Raw genomic sequence first — 25,179 nt, 5'->3', positions numbered from 1 at the left:
GGATCTCCTCCCTTCTGCTCCTAAATTTCATTTCAAGGGAAATTTGTTCGGGACATAGGAAGGGCACCTGAAATTGACAGACCACGTTAGCTCCCTCGCCTTCCCCTAACGTTTCGTCCCTGGTTTCTCCTGCTCTCAGCTAGAAGTCTCCTCCTCCAGACACAGAATTTATGTCACCTACAGGTGCTGATCTCACCCTCTTTCTCCCCTCACCCACTACAACCTCTTTCTCCCCCATACTCCACAGAGACAGTGTTTGTGAAAGCAGAGGGAGGCAAAGGCCAGTGGGAACGCAGGATTGTTTTGGAAACAGCTGGACTGCTTTTGTAAGTAGGGGGGGAAAAATCAAATGAGAAATGAAGTATTGACCAGAGAAAAGGAAGGGGGCAGGAAGCACTGGAGAACATCACAGAATGCGCCAGGGACACATTCAGAGAGGATAAAGAAAGAAAAGTGTGCTTATGTTGCGGGGTTTTTCAGGTGAGGCCGGCTCCTCCCGGAACATCCGAGGAAAGGGCAGCTCTGGAGGAGTATTAGGTATTAGCTCTGGAGGAGTATTAGGTACTCTGGAGGAGTATTAGTATTAGGTATGTTTGTACCTACCCCCTCCGAGCCCAGTAACCACCACCAAATCCAAGCACAAGGGAGGTGATGTGCCTAGCTAGACCCACCGTGTATCGCGGGGAGGGGCGCTAGACCTCAGGCTGCTGGAAGCTCACTGCGTGTAATAATGTATAAAGCCGAGAGCGAGCGGAGGGGGAAAGATGGGGGCCATTGAGGAAAGGGGGAGGCCGAAAAGAAACTGACGGGCGAAGAGGTTCCAAGCGGACTGGAGGGAAGTGCCGAGCGGCTCCAGCTCCAGCTTTCACGGCGGATCCGGCCAGCCGGGTTTTCCGCTGCGCGTTGCTGCCGGAGCGGAGTGGGCCGTTCCGAACTCCCTGCCGCCCCCCCCCCGCGCCCTGCCCACGCCGGCCCTGCGGCTGTCGGCTCCCCCTCGTGGCCCCCCGCCGCCCCCCTTGCGCCCGGGCTCCGGCGTGCGGGACACCTTGGCAGTGTGGCAGGAGCCGGGCTGGGGGCAGGCTGCAAGTGCCGCGCTAGGCGCAGCGCCCGGGCAGGGAGGCGGCGGCAGGAGGAGCCTGCAGTGATGCGCACCCAGCGGCCGCTCCTCTGACACGCTCTCCTTGGCACCCAACTTGGGAGGGGAGCTGCCCAGCCTGGCACCGGCGGGATCCAGCGGCAGGGGCGGGACCCTTCCCCGGGCTCGGCTCCCTCGGCTTGCCGAGACCCGCGTCCCCCAAGCGCGTCGGGAGGAGGCGATCCGGGGCCGGGGAGCTGGGGGGGCTCGGGGGGTGGGGTGCGAAGCCGGCAGCCGAGGAGAAGGAGCCTGGGAGCCAGCCCCGAGGGGACGGACACAGACGCTCAGCCGGGGAGCGATGCCTTCAGCTCGCGGCCGGGCCGCCTCCGCGCCCGGGCTGCTGCTCCTGGCTCTGGTGGTGCACGGCAACTTCGGGCGCTGCGTAGCAGGTAAGGAACCGAATCAACGCGATGTTGGTATGGACGAGCCGCGGCGCCTCTGCGCCCGGCCACCGCCGGCCTTCTGTCTCCGCGGGGGTCGGGCTGGGTGCCCGGAGGGGAGGCAGCCCCCCGGCGCCCCTCCTAAGTTTGCCCTCGCTCTCGGCTCCTGGTTGTCGGGAGCGCACGGTTAGTCCCTTCTGCCTGGGGCTGAGTCCGAGCTGTCCCGCGGCGGCAGGAACGCGAGCGGGGCTTTAATAACCGGCTAGCCGGCAGGAAAACTGCTGCCTTGCTGGCCCTGTGGCGGCTGCCGAGGCTGAGCCGTCTTTAAGTCACTGAAAAACCAGAGAAACGTTCCCATTATATTTGGAGAGGAAACTGGAGCAAATTATTCCACATCTGCACCGGGCTGGTTTCCCACTGCTCCCTAACTAGTGATTGAGGGGGAGCTGGAAGAAACCCAGGTATTTCAGTCCGTTCAGAGCGGGGGGAAGACGGTTACTCACTAACTCTTCCCGTACTTTTTGGTTGCCTCGTTGATTAATTTTGCACGAGTGAAAATACTTCACACAAGGGATCGGGGGTAGCCCAGGCAGGATTCGGGCTGTAGCATTTGAGAGGTGGGTTTTCCCCTTGGATTGTTGTTTTTATGAAGTTGGAAACTGTTGGTAGAAGAGGAAGGCAAATTGGACACAAATGTTAAAGGCTGGCGGAGAGAAAGAATGACAGCATTAAATACCTCTAAAAGGGGGGTTAAAAAATGTCTGTTCAGCCCCTCAGTTACTTGTAAGACCGTGAGTGGAGACGTGGGAATAGGGGCCCGCCGGTGCATTTCCAACCCCTCAAACTGTGGGCCTCGTTCTTCCACCTTTGCCTAGGTTGACAATAGTCTCATTGAAACCCTGGAGGCGATTCACTGTGAGCACAGGTAGTAAAACGGGTCTCATGCAAGGGAAATAGGAGCATGCTCACTTTTGCAGAAATACAGAGCTGTAGCTCAGGAAAGCTCATGCTCAGATAAATTGGTTAGTCTCTAAGGTGCCACAAGTCCTCCTTTTCTTTTTGCGAATACAGACTAACACGGCTGTTACTCTGAAACCAGTGCAACTTTAGTAGCTGACTCCACCACCCCTTACTTTTGCTGAGTAGCATCTTTCTTCAGGTTTATGTCTAACCATGGAGTAAGATGCTACTCAGAGGCCCTTGTTCGTATAATATCTTTCAGATGAACCACACAACCTCAGATGCTTTCCTCTAAGGTAAATAGTCAATTACAGTGGGAAGAATTAAGAGGTCTAGGCAAGGGAGAAAATAAATATCTTCAGATGAACCTAGAAAGGAGTTGGACAATGAATGAGCAGTGTTAGTTTGGCCTTTTTAGGTGCAGTATTTACTGCTGAAGGCCTCAAATTCCAGGGGAAAGAGGGAACTAGAGTATGGACCTTGCAGACTGTCAGATTACACTTTTGCAGTAAGAAATAGTATAGGAGTTTTGACCTTCTGGTTTCAGGAGGGTGAGTCAAAGTCCTCCTCCTGTGGATCGTTGACATTTTTGTCTGTCTGATTGCTGATGGCTGTGTATGTTCTGTTCTGTGTGTATATTAAGGAGACCTTTCTGTGGTGGAAGGGAAGGAGACAGTAAACTATCTAATTAGGTAGGTACGCCACATGGTTTTGTGCTTCTTACACTTTTCTACAGCACATGATACAAAAGGATTAACAGACTCTTAAGTTACTGGTCCAAAGGAAAAGGGGTTCTCTCTCAGGCCCATGCATGATCTCCTGTGAGAGCGCTGGTCCATCTTTAAGCTGTTCTGTGCATCTGAGACCTGCTTTTCCGCAGAGCTTTAGAACAACAGATGGAATTGTTTGTATGTTAGACAATTTTGAAATGTAAGGCTAAATCAAAGGACAGATATGCAAAGACTATATTGGTGACAATTTATGTCTGGTTAAATATTTATAATTGGCAATGGTTGCTACACTGTGCAGCAGCTAATGGTTTGCTAGTCTCACAGGCTAAGTGCCTTTCTTTTCTAGTGCAGTGTTTGATACAAGTCTAAAAAGTTGCAACACTTATAATTTGATCTTGGCTAATTATAATTTGTCCAGAGTCTGGTATTTAAAGATGTATTTTGAAGTTGCAGTTAATGATAGGGGGAAGGTTCAGTACTGAATGGAGAACATTGTTTAAAGGGATTCAGGAATGTGAAATAGGAGCACTGGCTTAATAACGTTCAGAGTATGTTTATGAATGTGCAATGCTACAAATTAAAGAGAAGTAAAGCAATGGAGCAGATATTCCAAATCAAAGGCCCAATTCTGCATTCTTTATGCACCCAAAACACCCACTGAAATCAATGGGAAACTTGGGTGTGCAAGGAGCATGGGATTGGGCCCCTGCACAATATGGAGACACTGAATGTAGAGAGTGGGCCTGTTTTGAATTAATATTAATAACAAAGGTGCATTCCTTTGAAAATGATGATTTGGAGGCCAGGGATGAGGGAGAGGAAGGGAGACAAGGAAGCCCAGCAAGCTACCCCTGCTATTATCTCCAACTGTGATCATTTGATTCTTACTGATGTTTTGTTTTGTTGGCAGGGAAAATTACATCCCTGCTTACAATTTCATTCTATTCAATAATCCAGAGAACTAGAGATGCAGTTCGAGTTATGGACATAGGGGTTTCTTACTGTGGGAATAAAAAAAGGCCAAGGGTAGTAATCATTGCAACCACTGAACTCTAGAATTACCTTTTAATTATGGACTCTGATTTCTTATTGATTCAAACATGGAATTGAATCATGTTCTTCTCACACTTGATCTTCATTTTGTAAATCAGGCTGCCATGGTCAGACTAAGTGACCTAAGCCTTTCCCAACAGCTCCCAAAATTTACTAGAGGCAAACAAATCTGGTGATCATGAGTCATTTAAAGTCAGCCCTTTAAGTTGTTTGTGAGCCCCCCCCTCCCTACCTAAATAACTAGGGAGTATGTATCCTGATTCCTATGATAAAATTCTGCTGCATGCTGCCCAGAATGACTTTACTTTTAATGTCTGGCCTCTCTTTATCTCTTGATTCTGCACCATTTATCCTTTGTCACCCGCCGGCAATAGGAAAAAAAGGTGCGAGTGTTTTCCCTTTAAGTGCAGATATAAAAAGATCTCTTCAGCTGTAGATCTCAAAAGTGAGGATCTATGAAGTTTGATGGCTGTGGAGTTTGGAAGAGACCATAACTATAAATGTCAGACCTTTGGCGTGGCCTGACAGCCTGTGACAAGCAGACAGCTTGTAATCTTTGTTGAAACTTTAAAGCCTAACTAACTAGCTGGTCATTTCCCTCCCATATTGTGAAGAAAGAGGATGGCTGCGGAAGATGGTAGGTGTGTGTCACCAGAATTGGATGTTGTGCAGATTTGTCCTCGTCTTGTTAAAAGTATTTTTTTGACAATGTGATCTTTCAGGAAAATGAACCAAGCCTTCATTTTTAAAGGGTAATTAAAGATGAGTAGGAATTTTGAGAATGTTTCTCAACTAGAAGATTTAACCCCCCCCCCCCCAGCATACTTCACTGAGGAAGATTTATCTTTTACAAAGGAACTGTTTAAAATGGGGGGGGGGGGAATGAGGGTGAGGGGAGACTAGTCTTAATGCACTGGACCTTTGCTTCTAGAGACTGACATTAGATTTCTGTTCTGGGTCAGCGTAAGTGAAAATGAGTTGATTGTTTACAAGCTGACCTATAATAGGGAATGTTTGTCCATTTAGGGGATACAAAGGCAAGGAAAAAACCATACAAATATTCTGGCACACTGTGTGCTTCAGGGAAACTCAATCTATCGGAATATACTAGGGGAGGTGCAAGTCAGGATTTCAGTGCGTTGGCAAAGTTGAACAGAGGCCAGGGGAACTGGATTAGCAAGGGTGCTGCAGGTCAGGATTTAGGCGCCCTGGCAGAGTTGCAGGGCTCAGGATGAGGATTAGAATGGGGTGCTGCAGGTCAGGATTGAAGCATGGTGGCAGAACTGTGTGGGTGCCCAAGACTGGAATAGCAGGCTGAGTGCAGGTTTAGAAAGAAGTGCAGTGGATTAGATCTATATGTGTGGGAAAGTCGAACAGCTCCTGTCCTGCTCTGTCTGTCTGATGCTATCTGTCCTCCCATTTTGTGAGCACGAAACTCAGAATTAAAGTATAATTAAAGGAAGAAAAGGAATTAAAAACAGGGTGGGGGAAAGCAGAATGTGAGGCCTGACAGGAGAGATTCATTCTCTTCTTTTTAATGGCAGAGAACTTTAATATTTTTTATTGCGCTGTATTTTCTGTTAAAGAGGGGGAAGTGATGTTTAGGGTTTTATTTATCTTTCGAGAGCTTCCAGTATAGAAACAGTAGGAGTATTTGTTCCTTTGAGTTTTCTTTGGTGCCCCAGAAAATGTACTACCACCCCTATCATAAGGTTTGCTTGATGGGAATTCATTGCTATTCTCTGACATGGAGCTGGTTTTGTTGTGCATTTGGTTTTTATTAGAATTGGCATGTACAACTTGGAACAAGGATCACAAGCTCTCTAGGGTACATTTCCCTCTCCCTCTTTCTTCCCCCACACCTCAGTGCCAACTCTATGTGGGTGTGTAGTGGCTGTGAAAAAATGGAGTGTGATGATGTGACACTGACTACCATGCAGTACCAGAAACAGCGTGAACCTCTGATTGTTTATTGCAAGGTAACCTCATCGCTTCTGTTTGACTAAGATATGGGCCAACACGCAGATGGCTTTAAAAAAATAGATACACTGGTGTTTATCCTGCTTGACAGAGATGGAATCTCTGGGAGCCTAGGATTAAAATAGCCGTAGTAGGAGGTGTCGCAGCTCGGGATTGAGACGTATGAGCAGACCTGCATGATGAAAGTTTCATAGCACTGCTTGCACCAGGCTAGGTTTTCTCCAGTGCTGTCAGTTTTGTGCTTTCATCACTTTTTGAAAGGATCTTACCCTGGGTCTCTCGCCCATTAATATACAGAAAAGGTAACCGGAAAGAGAAGGAAACTTCTTGTCCCCAGCCAGGATTGTCGGCCCTTGCCTAGTTGATATGGGTACACTAAGGTGCAGGCTTCTTCAGGCACTGTAGCCCCAAATACACAGCCAGGGGCACCTCTGGATTCTGTGAGCTAGAGAGCCTTAATTGAGGATCTGTGGTTTTCAGTTTGGCCCTTTCATAGTGGGCCCCAGGAAAACTATTGGGATGACAGCGCAGTAACAAAATAAGCTCGCACCATTATCCCAAACTAATTGGAAAGTGGATGCCTATGCTGTTTATGTGAATCCTAGTGGAATTCCTTCCAAGTGATGTCATTGCAACTGTATGGCAAAGGGAGAGACATTAGATTGACCTGTCAGTGAAGCCAGAAATTGCATTGGAAAGAGACCTGCTTGGCTGAAATCAGAGGTGTTGGAAGTGCTCCTGTGTTATGTTTTTTTTTCCTGATTCTTGGAATGGGTCACTTTCCTAAAATAAAAAGCAGGTCCCTTCTTGCTGTCTCATTATGCTAAATCTTTCTATTAAGAACAGAGACTCTGTGAAAATTACACTGTGGGGTTCTGTGTTTGGGACTCCAGGTGCCATTTTCTCTGCTTGCAAATCTAAAGACCTTTCTAACCAGCAACCCTGCAAACGCAGCCTGAAAAGTCAAGTTGTGTCCTGTATGACTGGTGGTAACATAGGAGACAGATTCTACAGTTAGACCCTGAAGGGCAGTGCAGCTGACGCTGTACAAACCAGACTGGAATCCAGGTCCCTTTCCCTTTGCTGCACTAGCTGTGTGATGCTAACAGGAATAAAAGTTTGTCAGGAAAGAGAGCTCATATGACTCGACGACTCCAGGGAACAGATCTTTATTGAGTAAGAGGGTCTCTTTGCTTAGTTTCTTTTCTGATTGTAATGACACTTTAAAGTCACTAGTTCCATGACTTCCCCCTTTGTGGTGTATTTTGACATGAGCTGGTCAGGCATAACACAGCATGCAGTGTGATCCCTGTAGGTAAGTGCGAGCTCCACAATCCTGAGCGACTCCTTTCTTTCGTTCTTTCTTAAAAAGACACATGGGCCTGGCTGAGTGGCTTGATGCTGTCACCAAAAGGGCGCCCACATGGCTAATATTTGGGTTCCTGGCTTTGCTGGCAGTGTGTCTGGAGAGCAGGCAGGAAGTGGCGAGCACTGAGGTGATGATGGAAGGGGCTGTAACTGAGTCTGCGAGGAGTTCATTACAGCAGATGTTAGTGCCGTAAAGCCACAGGTTCCTGCTGTTTCTGAGTCGCTTATGTCCTTTCAGCTTCAGCAATACTAATGTTAGCTGAACTGAGCATTTGCTGAAGTGGAGGCATAAATTACAAATCTATTCTCATTTCTCACCCCAGCCCCCCAGGTCTTGACTTTCCTCTTCTCTTCATCTGTCTCGCTCTTTTGTTTGCCTCTTTCCTTCCCTTCTATATGACAGCAGCAGTATCAGTGGAAACTTGCACATTTCTCCCCTGCGTATTAGCATCTCTTTAGCAATGTGGGTTTAATTCAGTGCTGTTCACCAAACACTACTCTGTTACTGTCTACATGCTCCCTCCTTCCCTCCCCAAGTCTGCAGGCACTCATTCACATGCATCCTGCACACAATAGCACACTCCTGACCACCAGCCCACATGCAAGGACCTTGACCCCCTCTCCCTCCCTTGCCTTCTCCCAGTCTTATATAAATGATTTACCCAAGAAGCTGTGATGTTGATAATGATGCATGGCCTGGAAATAATTCTCACCTTGTGCGATTTAGCTGCAATACTCTCACTGTAACTCTTTATCTCTTCCATGACAGAAATACTTGTTTCTCCGTTGATGAAGAGAGGGGTGTGCATATGCGCGTGTGTGTGCATTAAAGAATAAGCAGTTGAGTTTGACCCTGGTAAAGCTTTCCCCTGTGGATGGGGAGGGTTGAAGTAAAGAGGAGTCCAAGTGTAGTAGCTGGAGTTGGGAGTGGACATTCCATCAGAGGATAACAACACCTCAGAGTCCCTTGGGTGTTCCTCCAGGTGCTCAGGTTTTAGGATTGCTGCAGAGAAAGCTGGAGAGCGACTGCTCTGGACCTGCTTGGTGACCTTGATCTCAGTTTGTTTTCCCAATTTGAGGCTGAGCTGTTGCCTCGATCTGATTGTTAATGAAAACCTGCTTTATGTGTCCCAAAAAATGTTGTTTTCCCTTGAGGGCCCTTCTAGGCTCCATTGTGATTGAACTGACTCCCATTTGCTGGCAGCTTGGGAAGAGAGGCAGATGTACACAGGCACACATAGTACCTGTTAGAGAGGAAACAGCAGGGGTAACTTCCTTCTTTCCCAACTGGATGTTAAATGTATTCCTATTTAAACAAAGGTGAAAAAGGGAGACTGCAGAAGTGAATGATGGCAGCTGGGATTACTGATCCTCAAGAAGTCTGGGCTGTGGTGGAACTGTTCCCCTGCCTTCCCCAGTCTCTGTTATATTTTCACCCACAGCACACTTTAAACCCTTCATGTGGTTATTCCTGGGGATGCCTGTCTTTTTTTTTTTTTTTTTTTTGGGGTGGGGGTGGATCTGCAAGGGGTTTAGGCTCCAAACCTGGAATCTGCTGTGAACAAGGGGATGGATTCTAGGGATGCCATTTATGTCTAAAATTTAGGATTTGTATCAAAGGGTTTCATAACCCCTAATGTAAATGAGAAAACTTCAGGTACGCTTACATTGGTTTGGCTTTGTTCTGTTTTTTAAGCCTTGTTCCTTTCAATCTGGAGTAAGGTGGAGTTTTGTCACTTTGCTGCAGTGTTGGGAAGCCAGACGCAATAGCTCTGTTGGGCTAGTGCTTGAGAACTAGAAAGGGGCTCAGTGCAAATAAGTGAAGCTGGCTGAGTGCATTGTGGTCGCCTATGCTGAGTGACGTGCAGAAAGTAAACAGCACGCATTGCACTTCTAAAATCCCTTCTGTTCTAATAATCAAAGGTAATGCTTAGGGGTATAAGGAAAGAACATGTCTATTTCTTTAAATATGACAACTGCCTTTGAGTGAAATTAAAACCTTACTTTCCAATTGTAGCTAGGTTTAGAAATGTTCTTTTTGTTTGTGTGAGAAAAGGGAAGGAACTTGGGGAAAGTACAACTAGAAATTAGTTGAGCAGGTTGAAAAATGGGGAAAAATTTTGTGTGGAATTCATCCTTTTTTGATCAGAATCTCAAACTTCATCCCAATTTTGAAATTCAGAAAATGTTGCCCAAGGTCTAAGCTTTCCAGAAACTAGAATGACTCTTCTTTGTGTAAAATTCATCCCATATTTTAATCAAACCTTCTTTGCAAAATCAAAATTTGGAAAATTTCATCGACTCTAGAAATTGATCTACATGAAATTTAAAGGAGTACTTGTGGCACCTTAGAGACTAACCAATTTATTTGAGCATGAGCTTTCGTGAGCTACAGCTCACTTCATCGGATGCATACCGTGGAAACTGCAGAAGACATTATATACACACAGAGACCATGAAACAATACCTCCTCCCACCCCACTGTCCTGCTGGTAATAGCTTATCTAAAGTGATCATCAGGTTGGGCCATTTCCAGCACAAATCCAGGTTTTCTCACCCTCCACCCCCCCACACACAAATTCACTCTCCTGCTGGTGATAGCCCATCCAAAGTGACAACTCTTTACACAATATGCATGATAATCAAGTTGGGCTATTTCCTGCACAAATCCAGGTTTTCTCACATCCCCCCCACCCCCATACACACACAAACTCACTCTCCTGCTGGTAATAGCTCATCCAAACTGACCACTCTCCAAGTTTAAATCCAAGTTAAACCAGAACATCTGGGGGGGGGGGGGTAGGAAAAAACAAGAGGAAATAGGCTACCTTGCATAATGACTTAGCCACTCCCAGTCTCTATTTAAGCCTAAATTAATAGTATCCAATTTGCAAATGAATTCCAATTCAGCAGTTTCTCGCTGGAGTCTGGATTTGAAGTTTTTTTGTTTTAAGATAGCGACCTTCATGTCTGTGATTGCGTGACCAGAGAGATTGAAGTGTTCTACTTTAGATAAGCTATTACCAGCAGGACAGTGGGGTGGGAGGAGGTATTGTTTCATATTCTCTGTGTGTATATATAAAGTCTGCTGCAGTTTCCACGGTATGCATCCGATGAAGTGAGCTGTAGCTCACGAAAGCTCATGCTCAAATAAATTGGTTAGTCTCTAAGGTGCCACAAGTACTCCTTTTCTTTTTGCGAATACAGACTAACACGGCTGTTACTCTGAAACATGAAATTTAAGTACTTTTTTTTTTTAAAAGAAATAAACTGCAGTAAGTCTTTGTCCCATGGCATAGCCCAACTATCTTTCCAGCTAAGAAGGATTGGCTGGGACTTCTTCACATGATGCTGTTTACTTGACCAGAGGAGATGGTGCTATTGACTGAACTATGGGACTCCCTTCCACATCACAGAGAGGCTGCTGATGCTGGGTGAAATGCTGGCTTTGATGAAGTCAGTGGGAGTTTTTCCACTGACTTCAGTGGGTCCAGGATTTTATTTGCTATTTCCACAGCATTTCTAGTCCTTTGAGCTTGAGGAATGAGAACCTAGGACACGTATAGGGTTTCTTCCTGAATGAAGGCGGCTCTTTTGCATTTCTTTTGCATGGGTTGGCTATGCCCCTGATGTGTGTAAGCCTGTGACTGAAGTGGATTGTGATTTTATTGTTCGCCAGTGGGGCATATTTCTCAGTAGAACTCTAGATCCCCCTTCCCACCAAGCATCATTCCTGCATGAGCACTCCAGAAAGAAGGAAAGCCAAAGTGTGCTGTCTTCTCCCTGAACTAGAGCTCTTCTCTATGAGGACCTTATCCAAAGTCCATAAAAGTCAATGAGAGTCTTTCCATTGATTCAGTGGGCTTTGGATCAGGCCCTAATAGCACTGCTGCTATAAAGATAGATGGATTGGTGTATGCACCACACGATCTGCATGCCCTTGCACCAAAATTTATTTGCAGTCCACCTAACACTACACAGCAAAGAACAACTGTTATCTATTTTTGCAGTGTAGACATAAAATGATCCCTAACATGGCAGGTGCAGTTGTACCTAGCAAAGAGTCAGTACATGCCTGGCTGAAGAATGAAAGCCTTGCCTGTTGCCATAAGAAATGATTTATCATGAAGATGAATCTCATGAATTTATCATGAGAATCTCATCTGTTGGTTTGGTTGTTTGGTTTTTTTTTTTTTTTTTTTTTTGAAGTAAGTTTCTAACCCTCATAGCTGTGGAGAAAACCCAGAAAACATGACCTCCAAAGGTTCGGAAAATGGAAAGCAAATAAGAAGAACCTAAAATATATTATTTTTCAACTCTCATGACTTTGAGGCAACCTGACTCATGGCTTTAGAATGCCTGTGGTTGGCAGTACTGCGCCCACTCTACATAGCTGCAGGGGAAAGCAGCTTTCTCTTGCTCTGAAACCAGTTCCCCCTTTAAAATGCCAGACTGGGTGCAAGCACCACAGCTATTGTGTTCTGTGTGTCACACAGTGGCAGTTGCCAGAAGCCACTTCTTTGTGCATCTGCTAAGTTGGGGCCCTCTTGATGGAGTCTTCTATACTGCCGCTGGTCATGGCAGGCTACAGGTAACTTGGCTCATGGGGAAGCTTGGCTGGCCGTGAAATAGGCCATGGCAGGCTGCACGTGGACATTCTCTCTCCCCGGCCATATGCTGTACACCTCTGTGTCAGTATGAATGGGGGAGGTGGGGAAATCGGGCATGAACTCTTAGACACTGAGGACTTGCCTGCTCTGGTGAGTCTGCTGATTTAGAAAAGGAAAGACCCAGCACGAAACCCAAAGTTCAAACGAGAATTCAACTGGGAAAGACTATGCAAAGCGCTTCAGGGTTCATTTTGGTCGATTTCACGGTCCTAGGATTTTAAAAATCGTAAATTTCATGATTTCAGCTATTTAAATCTGAAGTTTCAGGGTGTTGTGATTGTAGGGGTTCTGACCCAAAAAGGAGTCGTGTGTGTATGTGTGTGTGGGGGGGTAGTCACAAGGTTATTGTGGGGGGGGTTGCAGTGCTGCTACTCTTCCTTCTGCGCCACTGCTCTGGTGGTACTGCCTTCAGAGCTGGGCAGCTGGAGAGCGGCGGCTGCTGGCCGGGAGCCCAGCTCTGAAGGCAGAGCTGCCATCAGGAGCAGCGCAGCAATAAGGATGGCATGGTATGATATTGCCACCCTTACTTCTCCACTGCTGCCTGCAGAGCCGGGCCCTCAGTCAGCAGCTGCCGCTCTCCGGCCGCCCTGCTCTGAAGGCAGCACAGAAGTAAGAGTGGCAACACTGCAACCCCCCATAAAATAACCTTGAATCCACCCTGAAACTCCCCTTTGGGTCAGGACCCCCCATTTGACAAACACTGGAATCCCCTGTGAAATCTATATAGTATAGGGTAAAAGCACACAAAAGACCAGATTTCATGGCGGGAGACCAGATTTCACAGTCTGATGCATTTTTCATGGCCGTGAATTTGGTAGGACCCAACTTAAAAAGGAGAAGGAATATGAACTCAGTATTTAATGCAGGAGCTGCTCCAAGATGTCCCACATGGCTCACACCCTTCAGTAGGTCACTTAATCTGTGTGTGCTTCCTTCCCCATTCCAGCCTATCATGCACTGCTCACAGACCTAATACTAGGTGCTCCCTGTAACGTGCTTGTGCAATGGATTCCATTCTGTCCTTCAGGACCTACATCCCCTCCCACGAGGTCACTCAAACGTCCCATTCCCTCCCCCCCCCCCTTTCTTTGTTTGTTCCAGAAAGTCCTTCAGGCTCTGCACCCCTTTCATTAGGTCTCGTTTGCGCCCTATTGTTGTTTATGAGAAAACAGATAAGGCTGTAAATATACAGGACACTTTACAAACATGTATAAAGATATGTTCCCTACTCTGGAGGGCTTAGAATATAAATAAGATAAGGAGGACAGCTCTTTAGGGGATGGAATTGCCAGTGGTAAGAAGGGAGGGGAGATTGAATGAGGAGCGAGCTGTGTTTTAAGGGGGTGTTTGGCAGGTAAGGACATAGGGAGTTTAGAGGGCAACATCTAAGAAGGAAAGCAGCCAAGAAGAGTAAGAGGAGGAGACAAATGGAGGAGTATGGCTAGAGGATTGGGAAGAGGTGTAGGTGAAGGGAGAGGGGATGGGGCAGAGCTATAGGTGAGGACATAGAAGGTGAAGGTGAAGATGAGGAGTTTGCTTTCCTGTCTGTTACAGCATCAGATTCAACAGAGAATTTCAAACTGGAAGAAAAAGGTGACTTTAACAGTGGGGTTTTAGACAGACTCTGAAGAGACAGCTGCAGTGATCAAGGCAAGAGACGAGCAGCATGTTGGAGGAAAGGGCAGATTTTGTTTGCTATGTATTTTGTTTTCCCTCCCATCGTGCCCTGTAGGACCCACACCCTCTCATTAGGTCACTTAAATGGCCTGTGTGCTCTATTCCTCATACCAGCCCGCCCTGCAGGACTCCCACCCTCTTCGCTACTAGTAGGTCACTGTAGCTCCCTTTGCAAGGCTTCCATGTTTATTCCACAGCTCCCTTGCTGAGGACTCTTCAGTAGGCCCATAATCATCTTTTTAGACCCTGGAAAATAACAGGAGAGGAGATAATAAATTGCTGACCTTGCTCAGTGCCATCATTTGAATATTAATATGGTTTTGTGGGAGAAAAGAGAGGGAATATCTGTTCTCAAAGGCCCTGTGAGAAATCCTTGAAACTGCCTGAAGTGTGTGTGAGATTCATGTCCCATCCCTCTGTGTGTGTGTGTGTGAGAGAGAGAGAATGTCTGTGGCTACACCTGAAGGCCTGGATTATACTTTGTTCTTATATGGCACTTTCCACCTGAGGCTCTCCAAACACTTTATCAACCACATAAACACCCCCCTGCAGTAAATATGATCATTCCCATTTCACAGCTGGGGAAACAGAGGTCAAATAGCTTCTTTAGAGTCATGTAGGAAACCTGGGAAGGAGCCAGAAATAGAACCCAAGTCTCTGGAGTCCTAGTTCTGTGCCTTAACCACAAGGCCATGTTTCTTCCTGGAGCTTCGTTTCTGCAGATGAAATATTTCCAGTGAGCTGGTGGGGAAGCATTTACTGTCATTGAAATGTGGGGCTTAGTTCACATAGCCATGAGACTGCAAAGGCAAACATTTTGGATCCACTTCTTCCTTCCCTTCCGGCCTCTTTCCCCCTCAGCTTAGTTATTACTGCATGTTAGAAGTACAGAAAGAAAAGTGCAAAATCTGATGAGGCGGTGGGATGTGGAAAGTGAAGAACAGAGTGAATGGAAGCCCATCTAAAGAACGTGTATCCAGTTATACAGTAGGTAGACTTGGAAGGGCTCCAATGCATCTGAATCTGTAAGCATTGAAAGACTGTTTGACTGAGCATCTACACTCTCCCCCTCTTTGGACAAGTAGGGTTCCTTTTGTTAGTGAATAACAATGCCACAGATTGTAAAGCTTCTTTCTCAGTCGCTCTCCCTCCAAGTCTGGTCTGATGCAGCCCATGAGTTATTCACAAAAAAGAGAGACATATAATTAATGAACCCTAACCACCCAGACGTGTTTCCATTTTCTTTTCAATGAAGTAGAATGAGAGTTGGGGAGGGTGCTGTTTTAGAGTCATGGCATCTTCAGCTAAAATGTAATATAAAGGAAATTACCCCAGTTCCCTGCAGCCAGCGGGCCCCACTCTCCAGTGCAAGAACTCACAGGGAGATTCCCCTGCCTGTGTTTTTGTTTCCCATTTATTTTCTAAAACAGAGACTTGTTTGCAGTGGAGTGAGCTCTCCTCCAGCTGGAGGTGGGGGGTGTAACTGCAGTCCACAGAAGGGATGGATTGCCTTCCTAATCGTTACAAAATCTTAATCGATCCAGAAACAAAAACCAGATTCCAGCATTGCCGACGCTCCCAGGGGGTCTCACTAGTGTGATTTCTTTAAGGGTCCTTTGAGTGACCTTTCTTTTCCCTAATTCCCCTTCGTCACACACATGCACTGAGCTCCAAAGCGAAGGGATTGTTTTCCTTTGAAAGAGCGTGGAAAATCTCATTTTGAGAAGTTTAATGCTTATTACATCCATCTGCCTCTGGGGTGAGCTCCCTTTCTCTCACTGGGAGGCCACCAAAAGAGAAGAGCCAGAGACCCTTTAGCATAATGCACAGACAGATGCAGTGTGCTGAGACGGGGAGGCCTTTCTCTTTTTTAGGAAGCAATAACGTGGGCAAAACCTGTTAGCAGTTAATGGACATTCATGTTGGTAGCTAGAGAGTTAGCATGCAGATATCAAAAGGAGAGAGCTCTGTTTTCTGCACAGGTATGTGTGCATTTGGAAATGTACAGAATTACTCCATTTACTAAACACATGTACATGATTTAGCCAAAGAAACGCACACAAACACCACCCAATGGTTTCCGGGTCGACTTGGCTACTTTATATTGGTTACATTAATGGGCTAAACTGTGCAGCTGTTACATAGGCAAAACTTCCATGGAGTTTTCTGGGAGATCTTCCGAAGTGAGGCTTGCAGGATTTGGCCCATTGACTAGAATTTCCTTGTGTGTGTTGTAGGCACTGGACTGCTCTTAAAGCTGTATCTTTTCCCATTAAAGGTATGTGACTTTGCTTAAGGTGCAGCTGCTGCCATGGTTTCAGATCCCTGCTAGAGGAAGGAACCCATCAGCAGCTGCCTGGGCTCCCCTACACAACTGACTTTGTATGACACGTAGCATTTTATTGTCCACTGGCCTGTACATCCCAAGCGGCTAGCCTCGGAGTTTTCAGCTCTTCCAGGGGCACTGCGCTTACCTGGACGTTTCAGCCAGAGTGCCGTCCTGGATAACTTGGTTGTGATCCCACCTGATTCCATTACCAATGGGCAGTAGCAGAAACTGACCTCCCTAACTGTCCTTCCCCAAATCCTGCTTCAAAAGCTGCACTGCACTTCCACCTCCTGGTTTCCCAGCCCATCTAACAGTTCCTCAGACGACATTAATCTCACAAACAGGTGATAGTTTGGGCTGGCAGGAGGTGGCCAGTGAGGGTGCCATGAGTCCATGAAGGCAAGAGGACCTGGATATAAATGGGGAGGCTGCTAGATAGGGCTGTCCATGAAAACTTTCACAGAGCCCCACAAAACCCAGAGCTGGGCTTTGCTTCTCATCCTGTTGGCTGACAACCAAGGCACTAAAATAGCCTTGCCACATAGGAGCAGATTCATTTGGTTTGGTATATTTTCCTCTGGCAATACGTTAGACTGGATACTACTTAGTACAGCTTAAAAACCCCATATAAAGCATTGGGCAAATAGTGTAGTCAATGGGGAGTGGGATGGGTAAATTCATTTGTAACTCAAGATGCTGTCAGCTGATGCCTGAAACCATGAGAGTTGGTCAGCCTTACAACTTTTTAACCTAGCTAATATATATGACTGTATGTGCTATATCCCACTCAGTCAAATGTTAGCATTGGCATTGGGTGGGAACATTGTGAAGGCAGCACATTCTGTCCTTGGGGTCAGAATCCTTGCTTTACTGAACAGCTACTTTGACTGAGAGACAGAGATGCGTTTGTGGAGTCCTACCTAATCCTTTGGTGAAATGATGGTGACTTCAATAAGGAGGAGAGTTAAAGCAAGCAGAAGGTTGGGAAGGGGACCTTCGGACACTACGTGGAATTTGGAAGATGCTGGGGAAAGGGAGAGGAAGGAAACATCTCTTTCACATCCGACTTGACCACCTTGAATTCTCTCTTCTTCTTTCTGACACATGCTTTTCTCTCAGTACCAGCTTCTCTTGGTCCAGCTGGATTCATGTCTCCTATCTTCTGGAGGCCCTCCATTAGGCACTCGGGAGGTGTGGGAGCCAAGAGGGTAGAAATCTGCTCCTGCTTTTTCTGCCACTGGGTTAATTTCTATTGTGATACCAATCCTTTTCATTTAACTTATTGTCCTGGCCCAGCAGCAAATGAGTCAAATTCCCAGACTTGTTAAAGGGATGTCATTTTTCTCATGGTTTGATTGTGTAATACATTGTACTAGTTTTTAAGTACAGGTAATAAAAAACAAACATTGAGATGGTCCCAAGAGACTTCTATTGTCTCCACAGGAGACACTCAACCTCTGGTATTGTTCTGTCCCAGGCTATACCCCATGGAGACTTACCCATTGTATGGGACGACTGCTAGCAAAACAGTGAACTCTGCTGTATTTGGAAGTGCTGTGTTTTGCTGTATCATTGATTTGCTATATTTTTATTGGCTTAGAGAACAGACTGTCCTTCAGCCAACTAGAGAGTGGTTTATCCATAAAATTGCAGAGCAAAGTCCTATGTTTATCCACAGAGTGGGTACAGCAGAGGCAAATGTTAGGGCAAACTTCCCCACTCTGACCTGAAGGGACAACCTCTAGTGGCAAGGAGGTAGGCCGTCCTCTGCAGAGACTGGCAATTAAACTGCTAATTAGTGCCAATTATGGTGGTGGTTCCTGTAATGTGGACATTCTGTCCACTGGGACCTGGCCTGAGGCCACCAGCTCATTTCACATAGGCCACTACCCAGCCCAGATACAAGCCACTTTCAGTCATTTCCTCCACCCTCCGTTTATCCTAAATAAACAGTAAGAACTGTGAATACAACACAAAACATAGTTTCTAATTTGGCTGATTTATTTTTAACTCCCTTCAGACAGTGCTGCAGCGTTTTGCATTTTGGGTCATATTTTGAAGGGTTTTTTTCCCTGCAAATATGAGGGCTAGTGACTTCTCTTTAAACGAACGTTTAGACTCTCCCAGCACAATTATGCAGCAATTATGTGGCTGCCTAATCATTCTGCGTAGGCCCTGTCTTCAGTATTTCCTCTCATGAGTTTGGTCCCCTCACCCCATTCTCAGCAGGGCTCGCCTAGAGGACTTCTCTTTTTAACCTTAAAATTAAGCCAGGGAGCAGTGTCCGATAATGTTGGCCTGAATAATGCAAAATCTAAATCCGCTGCAAAGAAGCTGCCTTGTTACTGCTGTGCGGTGTCCTCTAACCAGAGTCCTCTGAGTCTGGGATGCTTGCATCAGGAATCTGCACATTTTATCTTGCTTCAGGGGCTCTCTTGGGAAAACATCTTGAAACCAGATAGTACAAAGTAACAACAACTTGAAATGGCCACTAAATAGATAGCAAGCTGGGGCAGTGAGAGGTTAGTTAGGAAGAGACTAAGGACTCTCTTTAAGCCTCGCACCCTGCTGCATATTGTCACTTCTTCCCTGCCCTCAGCCAGAGAGAGAGGACTTTAAGGTCTCTAACTATATGAGAGAACATGAGGTAGGGGACTCCTTTAGTTCTGTGCCTAATGTTTGCTTTTCAGGGCTGCTGAAATTCCATTAAAACCTAGGAGATGACTGGACAGTGTGTGTGTTTGTAGCTGTTTTCTGTTAGAACTTTGTCCTTTTATCGGAGGTCTGGTGAGGTAGATTCTGGGCTGAAGGCCTGTGCCTGCCATTATTTTATGGAGCTCTTTCCTGGGATTTTACACGTTCTGGGGGAAGGAGTCTATTCTTGGTCCCTGCTTCACTGGAATTGAAATAGCTTTTCAATAGTTTTGAATTGAAATAGCTTCTCAGCTCCAGTACTGCCAGAATTACTGTTCATGGTGGTAGCAGTGGGAGGGGAAGATGAGTGAGATGGGGAGGGATTTAAGCAAAGCTAGAGTTAACTGTCATTTCTCTTGCTTTTTGTTTTGTTTTTTATTTTTATTTTCCAAAAAATCCCTGACAGCTCCTCCTCCTGCCTCCCCATTCTGAACCAAAGGTCTGAATAGTCCGACTTCAAGCATTATGTCAAGAACAGTTAATGTAAGTGATGGGCTTAGTGCCATTAGAACAAACCCACCATCTGCTGTTCCCTGCAGAAGTTGCATAATCTTACAGTAGATTGAGTGTTCTGATGGTTTCGGGGGACAGGAGTGGGGGGTGTTCTGCTGGCAGATTCTTCCCAATATGCCTCTGGGTGATCACACTGTTACACGGTTTACAGCCCCCACTGAACTCCTTCCCTTTGGCTTTTACTGCAGTTTAAGTTCAGAGATAAGCATTAACTGATCACATAGTAAATGTTTTGCTATTCCGTATGTTCATGTGTTCCAACTTTTGTTTCAGTGTTTATGAAAACAAGGAACCGTTTGCACTATCTAGAACCACTTGAGCTTCCCACTCTCTGTCAGTGCACCTCAGTGCTGGCCTGTAATACCCATGGCATTCCAGTCCTAGAGCCTTGCAATTTCAGTGTTGGTTTTCGTCGGCGCGCAGGCTGTGCTGAATTGTGTAGTTTATCCTGATGGAACAAATGGGCAGTAGGCATTATCGGATTCCTCTGACCTTTTAACACAAGTCAGGTCTGAACCCTGGGCTCTAGAAGGAAATTCCAAGTTCACTATCTATCTTAGGTTTTTATATAGTGTCTGTCAGTGTGTGGCATATAAGTGACTGCCCAGTAAGCCTCTCCTCAAATTCCACCATTTTGGATGTTTCCTTTTGTTGCTGAGAAATCCTGTGTGAATGGTTTCCATCTTCTTAAAAGTCCATCTCTGAAGTGTCTCTGAGTAAAATGAAAAATGGCAGTCAGTAAGAGTTTGGAAATGGCTGATGCTGAATTTGGGTCTTGACACTGGTCTGCACCACAAACTTATGTCGGTATAGCTAGGTTGTCAGAAAATCCACACCCTTGAGCGATGCAGTTACGACGAGTGAACTCCCAGCATAGACAGCACTAGGTCGACAGGAGTGTCTTCTCCCATCCACATAGCTACCGCTTCTTGGGGAGGTGGAGTACCTACACCGATGGGAAAAGCTTTCCCGTCGGCATTGGTAGCACCTTCGCTAAGCGCTACAGTGGCACAGCTGCAAGGGTAGACAAGCCCATCGTAAGACCTCATGGAGCCAGCGGTCACCTCTAAGAGGTTGAGGGTGAAAATCCATGTGTTTAAAGTCTAGGCTGAGACTGCCACCAGCTGGTGGCATTAGGCCACGCACAGTGTAACTTTGATAAGCACCAACTTTGTTTGTCTGTCTTAACTGATGCCTTTAATTGCAGCTTAGCAAGTGATGGTCACAGGCAGACCTGACCCTCAAGACCTTTTCCCCTCTTCTTTTGTGTGTGTGTGTGAATCTGTGTGTGTTCTTATTACACTATCATAGCAAACCTGGGTAGTTATCCTGGATACCTGCATGGTCAGAACCTTTATTAGCCAGTCAGATTCCTCCCTTCATGCACCAGATTTTAATAAGAACAGAATGATTTGTTTCAGACTGTGGGATTTTACTGAATGGATGTCACAATATTTAGCTCCCCCGTTGCCCCTTTGGGACAATTCAATCAACTGTCTCTGATTAGGAGAGGGAATATCTAATGTAGTGTTAGAGCCTAGTAAGAATACTGGCATTGGACATTTTTGCTCCTCTGGTGGACACTGCAGAGCAGACATAGAAATAGTACTTAACTCAGAGCTGGGTTAGACCAGGTGGCAAATGCCTAGTGAAGCAGGCTGGGAGAAGTATTTTGAGGTGATTTATCCAAGGACAAGGCTGATCTCAGACTTGGTCGTCCATCAAACAATTATGATTGTCACAATTTTTTTTTGAATCCTGGATTTAGCCATGTGCATGCTTCTTCAATTGCAACTGTGCAAGCTAGAGGGGAGATTGAGCAAAAGTGCAGGCCTAGTAAGCAAATCATCCGTTTCTTTTGCTGTTCACTGGGTTTGCACGAAAAGCAAGGCAGGTGGCCCAGTTTTCATTTTCAGCCTAGATAAAATCTTTCCGGCAGCAACTCATGATTTTTAAGTGGTGTCCTGCATGTCTTCTCTGGCAGACATGAAGAGTGGACTCACCCCCCTTCCATAGCCAAAAGGAATACTCTGAGGCTCACTTGGCTGAATTTTCCTCAGACTGTTTGCTAACTTAAAGGGGAATAGGGTTGCCAGGCGTACAGTTTTCAACCGGAACGTCCAGTCAAAAAGGAACCCTGGTGGCTCAGGCTGCTAAAACTCCAGTTGGCTGCAGCGGCTGGCTCAGCGCAGCTCCTGGAAGCGGCTAGCATATCCCTCCGGCTCCTAGGCGCAGGGGTGGCCAGCGGGGGCTCCACCGCTGCCCCTGCCGCACCACTCTGAGCACTGGCTCCGCAGCTCCCATTGGCTGGGAACCGCGGACAATGGGAGCTGCGGGGCGGCACCTGCGGATGGGGGTAGCGCGCGGAGCCCCTTGGCCGCCCCTGCGCCGAGCAATCAGAGGGACATGCCGGCCACTTTCAGGAGTCACCTGAGGTAAGCACTGCCCAGAACCTGCACCCCAAACTCCCTCCCACGTGCCAAACCCCTGCCCCAGCCTTAGACGAAGGTTTCTAACCATCAGAGGAGTGAAGTTCTGGAATAGCCTTCCAAGGGAAGCATTGGGGGCAAAAGACCTATCTGGCTTTAAGATTAAACTCGATACATTTATGGAGGAGATGGTATGATGGGATAATATGATTTTGGCAATTAATTGATCTTTAAATATTCATGGTAAATAGGCCCAATGGCCTGTGATGGGATGTTAGATGGGGTGGGATCTGAGTTACTATCAAGAATTCTTTCCTGGGTTTCTGGCTGGTGAGTCTTGCCCACATGCTCAGGGTTCAGCTGATAACCATATTTGGAGTTGGGAAGGAATTTTCCTCCAAGGCAGGTTGGAAGAGGCCCTGGGGGTTTTTCGCTTTCCTCTGTAGCATTGGGCATGGGTCACTTGCTGGAGGATTCTCTGCACCTTGAAGTCTTTAAACCACGATTTGAGGACTTCAGTAGCTCAGACATAGGTGAGAGGTTTATCACGGGAGTGGGTGGGTGAGATTCTGTGGCCTGCGTTGTGCAGGAGGTTGGACTAGATCACGATGGTCCCTTCTGACCTTAATATCTATGAATCTATAAACCCCCTCCTGCACCCAAACTTCCTCCCGGAGCCCACGCCCCCTCCCGCACCTCAACCTCCTTGCCCCAGCCCTGAGTCCCCTCCCACACTCCAAACTCCTGCTCGAGCCTGGAGTCCTCTCCCACACTCCAAGCCCCTCAGCCCCACTCCCCAGCCTGGAGCCCCCTCCTGAACCCCAAACCCCTCATTCCTGGCCCTCCCCAGAGCCTGTATCCCCAGCCAGAGCCCTCACTCTCATCCCAAACCAACGCCCTGCCCAGAGCCCCTTCCCACACTCCAAATCCCTCAGCCCCTCACCATAGCGCCTTCCTGCACCCCAAGCTTCTTATCCTTGGCCCCACCCCGGAGCCTGCACCCCCAGCTGAAGCCCTCACCCCCGCCCACACCCCAACATCCTGCCCCAGTCCAGAACCCCCTCCCACACTCCTGACCCTTTGGCCCTAGCCTGGAGCCCCATCCTGCACCCCAAGCCCCTCATCCCTGGCCCTACCCCAGAGCCTGTACCTGCAGCTGGAGTCCTCATCCCCACCCCAACACCCTGCCCAGAGCCCCTTCCCACACTCCAAATCCCTCAACCCCACCCCTGAGCCCCTTCTCACACCCCAACCCCCTTGCCCCAGCCTGGTGAAAACGAGTGAGGGTGGGGGAGAGAGTGACAGAGGGAGTGGGGATAGAGTGAGCAGGGTGGGACTCAGAAAAGGGGCGGGGCAAGGGTGTTCAATTTTCTGCAATCAGAAAGTTGGCAACCCTAAAGGGGAGTGATTTAGAGCCCAGTCTAAAGCCCACTGAAGTCAGTGGACAGGCTGCCCTTCACTTCGGTTGGTATTGGATCAGGCACTTATTTTCAGTGGCCTTTGATTCACTTGGAAAAACAAAGCATGTTGGAGTTCTACTTACAGAGGAGATTTTCTATTCAGCACTCACTCATTGCCTCTCTCTTTCTGTCTCCGTACACACATGACTTATTGGATGGGTTTTCATTAGTATTTATGTACTAGCTGTAAGGGAATGCAGCAGCTCCAGCCTGACTGTTAATGACCCTTTCATGCAATAGCTAAGACCACTTAGCTGACTCAGTTGATGAGTTTTACTGCCAGCTTGTCCATCTCATTCTGCCTATGTCTGTCTTATTCCTTTTGAGGAAATGTCTGTGATTTTTCACTGAGAGCAAGTGTGTGTGTGTGTGTGTGTGTGTGTGTGTTTAAAGAGAGAATGCAAAATATGCACATACAAGGCTTAAGTTGTATAGTTAAAACAAAAAATGCAGGAAATGGAAATAGTTATGGTTCCTACAGTTTAGCTACACTGTATGTTTTGTGTGCATTGAATTATGCCTTTAGCCCCAATGAAATATGGGTTGCAGAATTGGGCCCTAATTATGCAACTTAATTTGTTGAGTAGCATTTTCCCATGCAAAGGTCCCACTGAATGTAAATGGCACTACTTGTGTGAATAAGAGGTACTGAGAGTGAGTGAGGGTTGCAAAATTGGACCCTTAAGGAAAACAGGAATAAAAACAACTCTGCATTATCCTGATTCTTTACAATGTTAACTGTGTAGCTTTAATATCACAGGCACATAATTGCTTGTGTTTAACTTCCTAGGCTTAAGAAAAAAAAAGGGGAGTAAAGGGAGGTGGTGGGGAACCATGCATAAACTATCCTAATGTGGACTTCCTGGAGCCACAGGTACATTCCTTCTATGGTCTCTACTAATATGTCTTTGAAATATACACTCCTTTAACCTCACCATTTGTACACCTGCTTTGTGTGGTTATTTTGGGGGTATTGTTTTTAAAACACTTTGGGTTGTATGTCTTTTGTTTTTCAAAATTTCCTGTGAATGTTTTTCAGTTTTTCCAATTGAAAACCAAAACTGCAAACTTTAAGATCTTTTTAAAAAGACTAAAACTTCAACCACAATGAACACTTTCTGCACATCCCAAAAAAAAAAAAAATTGTTTTGGTCAAAAAGCCATTTTTCCTCAAAACAGTATTCTGACAACAAAATTTCAAGCTGCTCTACGTTTAATGAGTGTGTGCTGAATGCAGCTATGAAAGCAGCATTTACAAGTCTTTGTGGATTCACACAAAAATAGACTGCAGCAAAGGTCTGTGTGGATCCCTTGCTAATCAGGGACTGGAGGGGCCAAGAGATGCTAGGAAGCAGCCATGGAAACCGAGGATGAAATCCTGGCACTGTTGAAGTCAATGGCAATATTCCGAAAGTCCAGAATTTCACTCCAGGTCTCCAGCTGTTCATCTCATATTTCCCTGGAGAATGTCTGGGGGCTGTAGGCATTCTGAGGCACAGTGCTCATGGGTCAGGGAAGTTTGAACTGAATGTGTGTTCCAGTGTGTGGATGTATGTTCATATATATCATATCTTCTTGTTATATCGCTGGTAATATTAACACTTTTTATACCATGAAAGATGGTCCTTATTACACTCTAAATTCTGTTAATGGAGTTTACATTAGCTCACAGCATTATTGAGGGGCACAGTTTTTTGGGGGTTCCCTTGTCATCCACTTAGAGGTAGCCAGCAGTAGGCCGTTTCACAGAAATGCAAGGACAGCTGTTTTCTGGCTTTACAAAAATATGTGTATAATATG

The 25,179-nt window shown here is 46.5% G+C and overlaps 1 protein-coding gene across 5 annotated transcripts in view; it reads left to right on the top strand.

Moving 5' to 3' along the window:
- The first annotated feature begins 1,340 nt into the window (after positions 1 to 1,340).
- UNC5B (unc-5 netrin receptor B) overlaps positions 1,341 to 25,179 on the top strand; it is a 153,455-nt gene continuing 129,616 nt past the window's right edge. For 4 of the 5 annotated variants that reach the window (XM_075130892.1, XM_048858096.2, XM_075130893.1 and 1 more), the window contains exon 1: positions 1,341 to 1,524. In XM_075130892.1, the coding sequence (XP_074986993.1) occupies positions 1,434 to 1,524 (91 nt within the window). In that variant the 5' untranslated portion in view covers positions 1,341 to 1,433. The remainder of the gene's footprint in view (positions 1,525 to 25,179) is intronic. The other variant, XM_048858095.2, reaches the window with a different exon arrangement.

Source organism: Caretta caretta, chromosome 7 (genome assembly GCF_965140235.1).
Source record: "Caretta caretta isolate rCarCar2 chromosome 7, rCarCar1.hap1, whole genome shotgun sequence".
In the NCBI taxonomy this organism is placed as follows: domain Eukaryota; kingdom Metazoa; phylum Chordata; order Testudines; family Cheloniidae; genus Caretta; species Caretta caretta.
The sequence above is the reverse complement of the archived record's forward strand: the minus strand, read 5'-3'. Positions and strand labels throughout refer to the sequence as shown.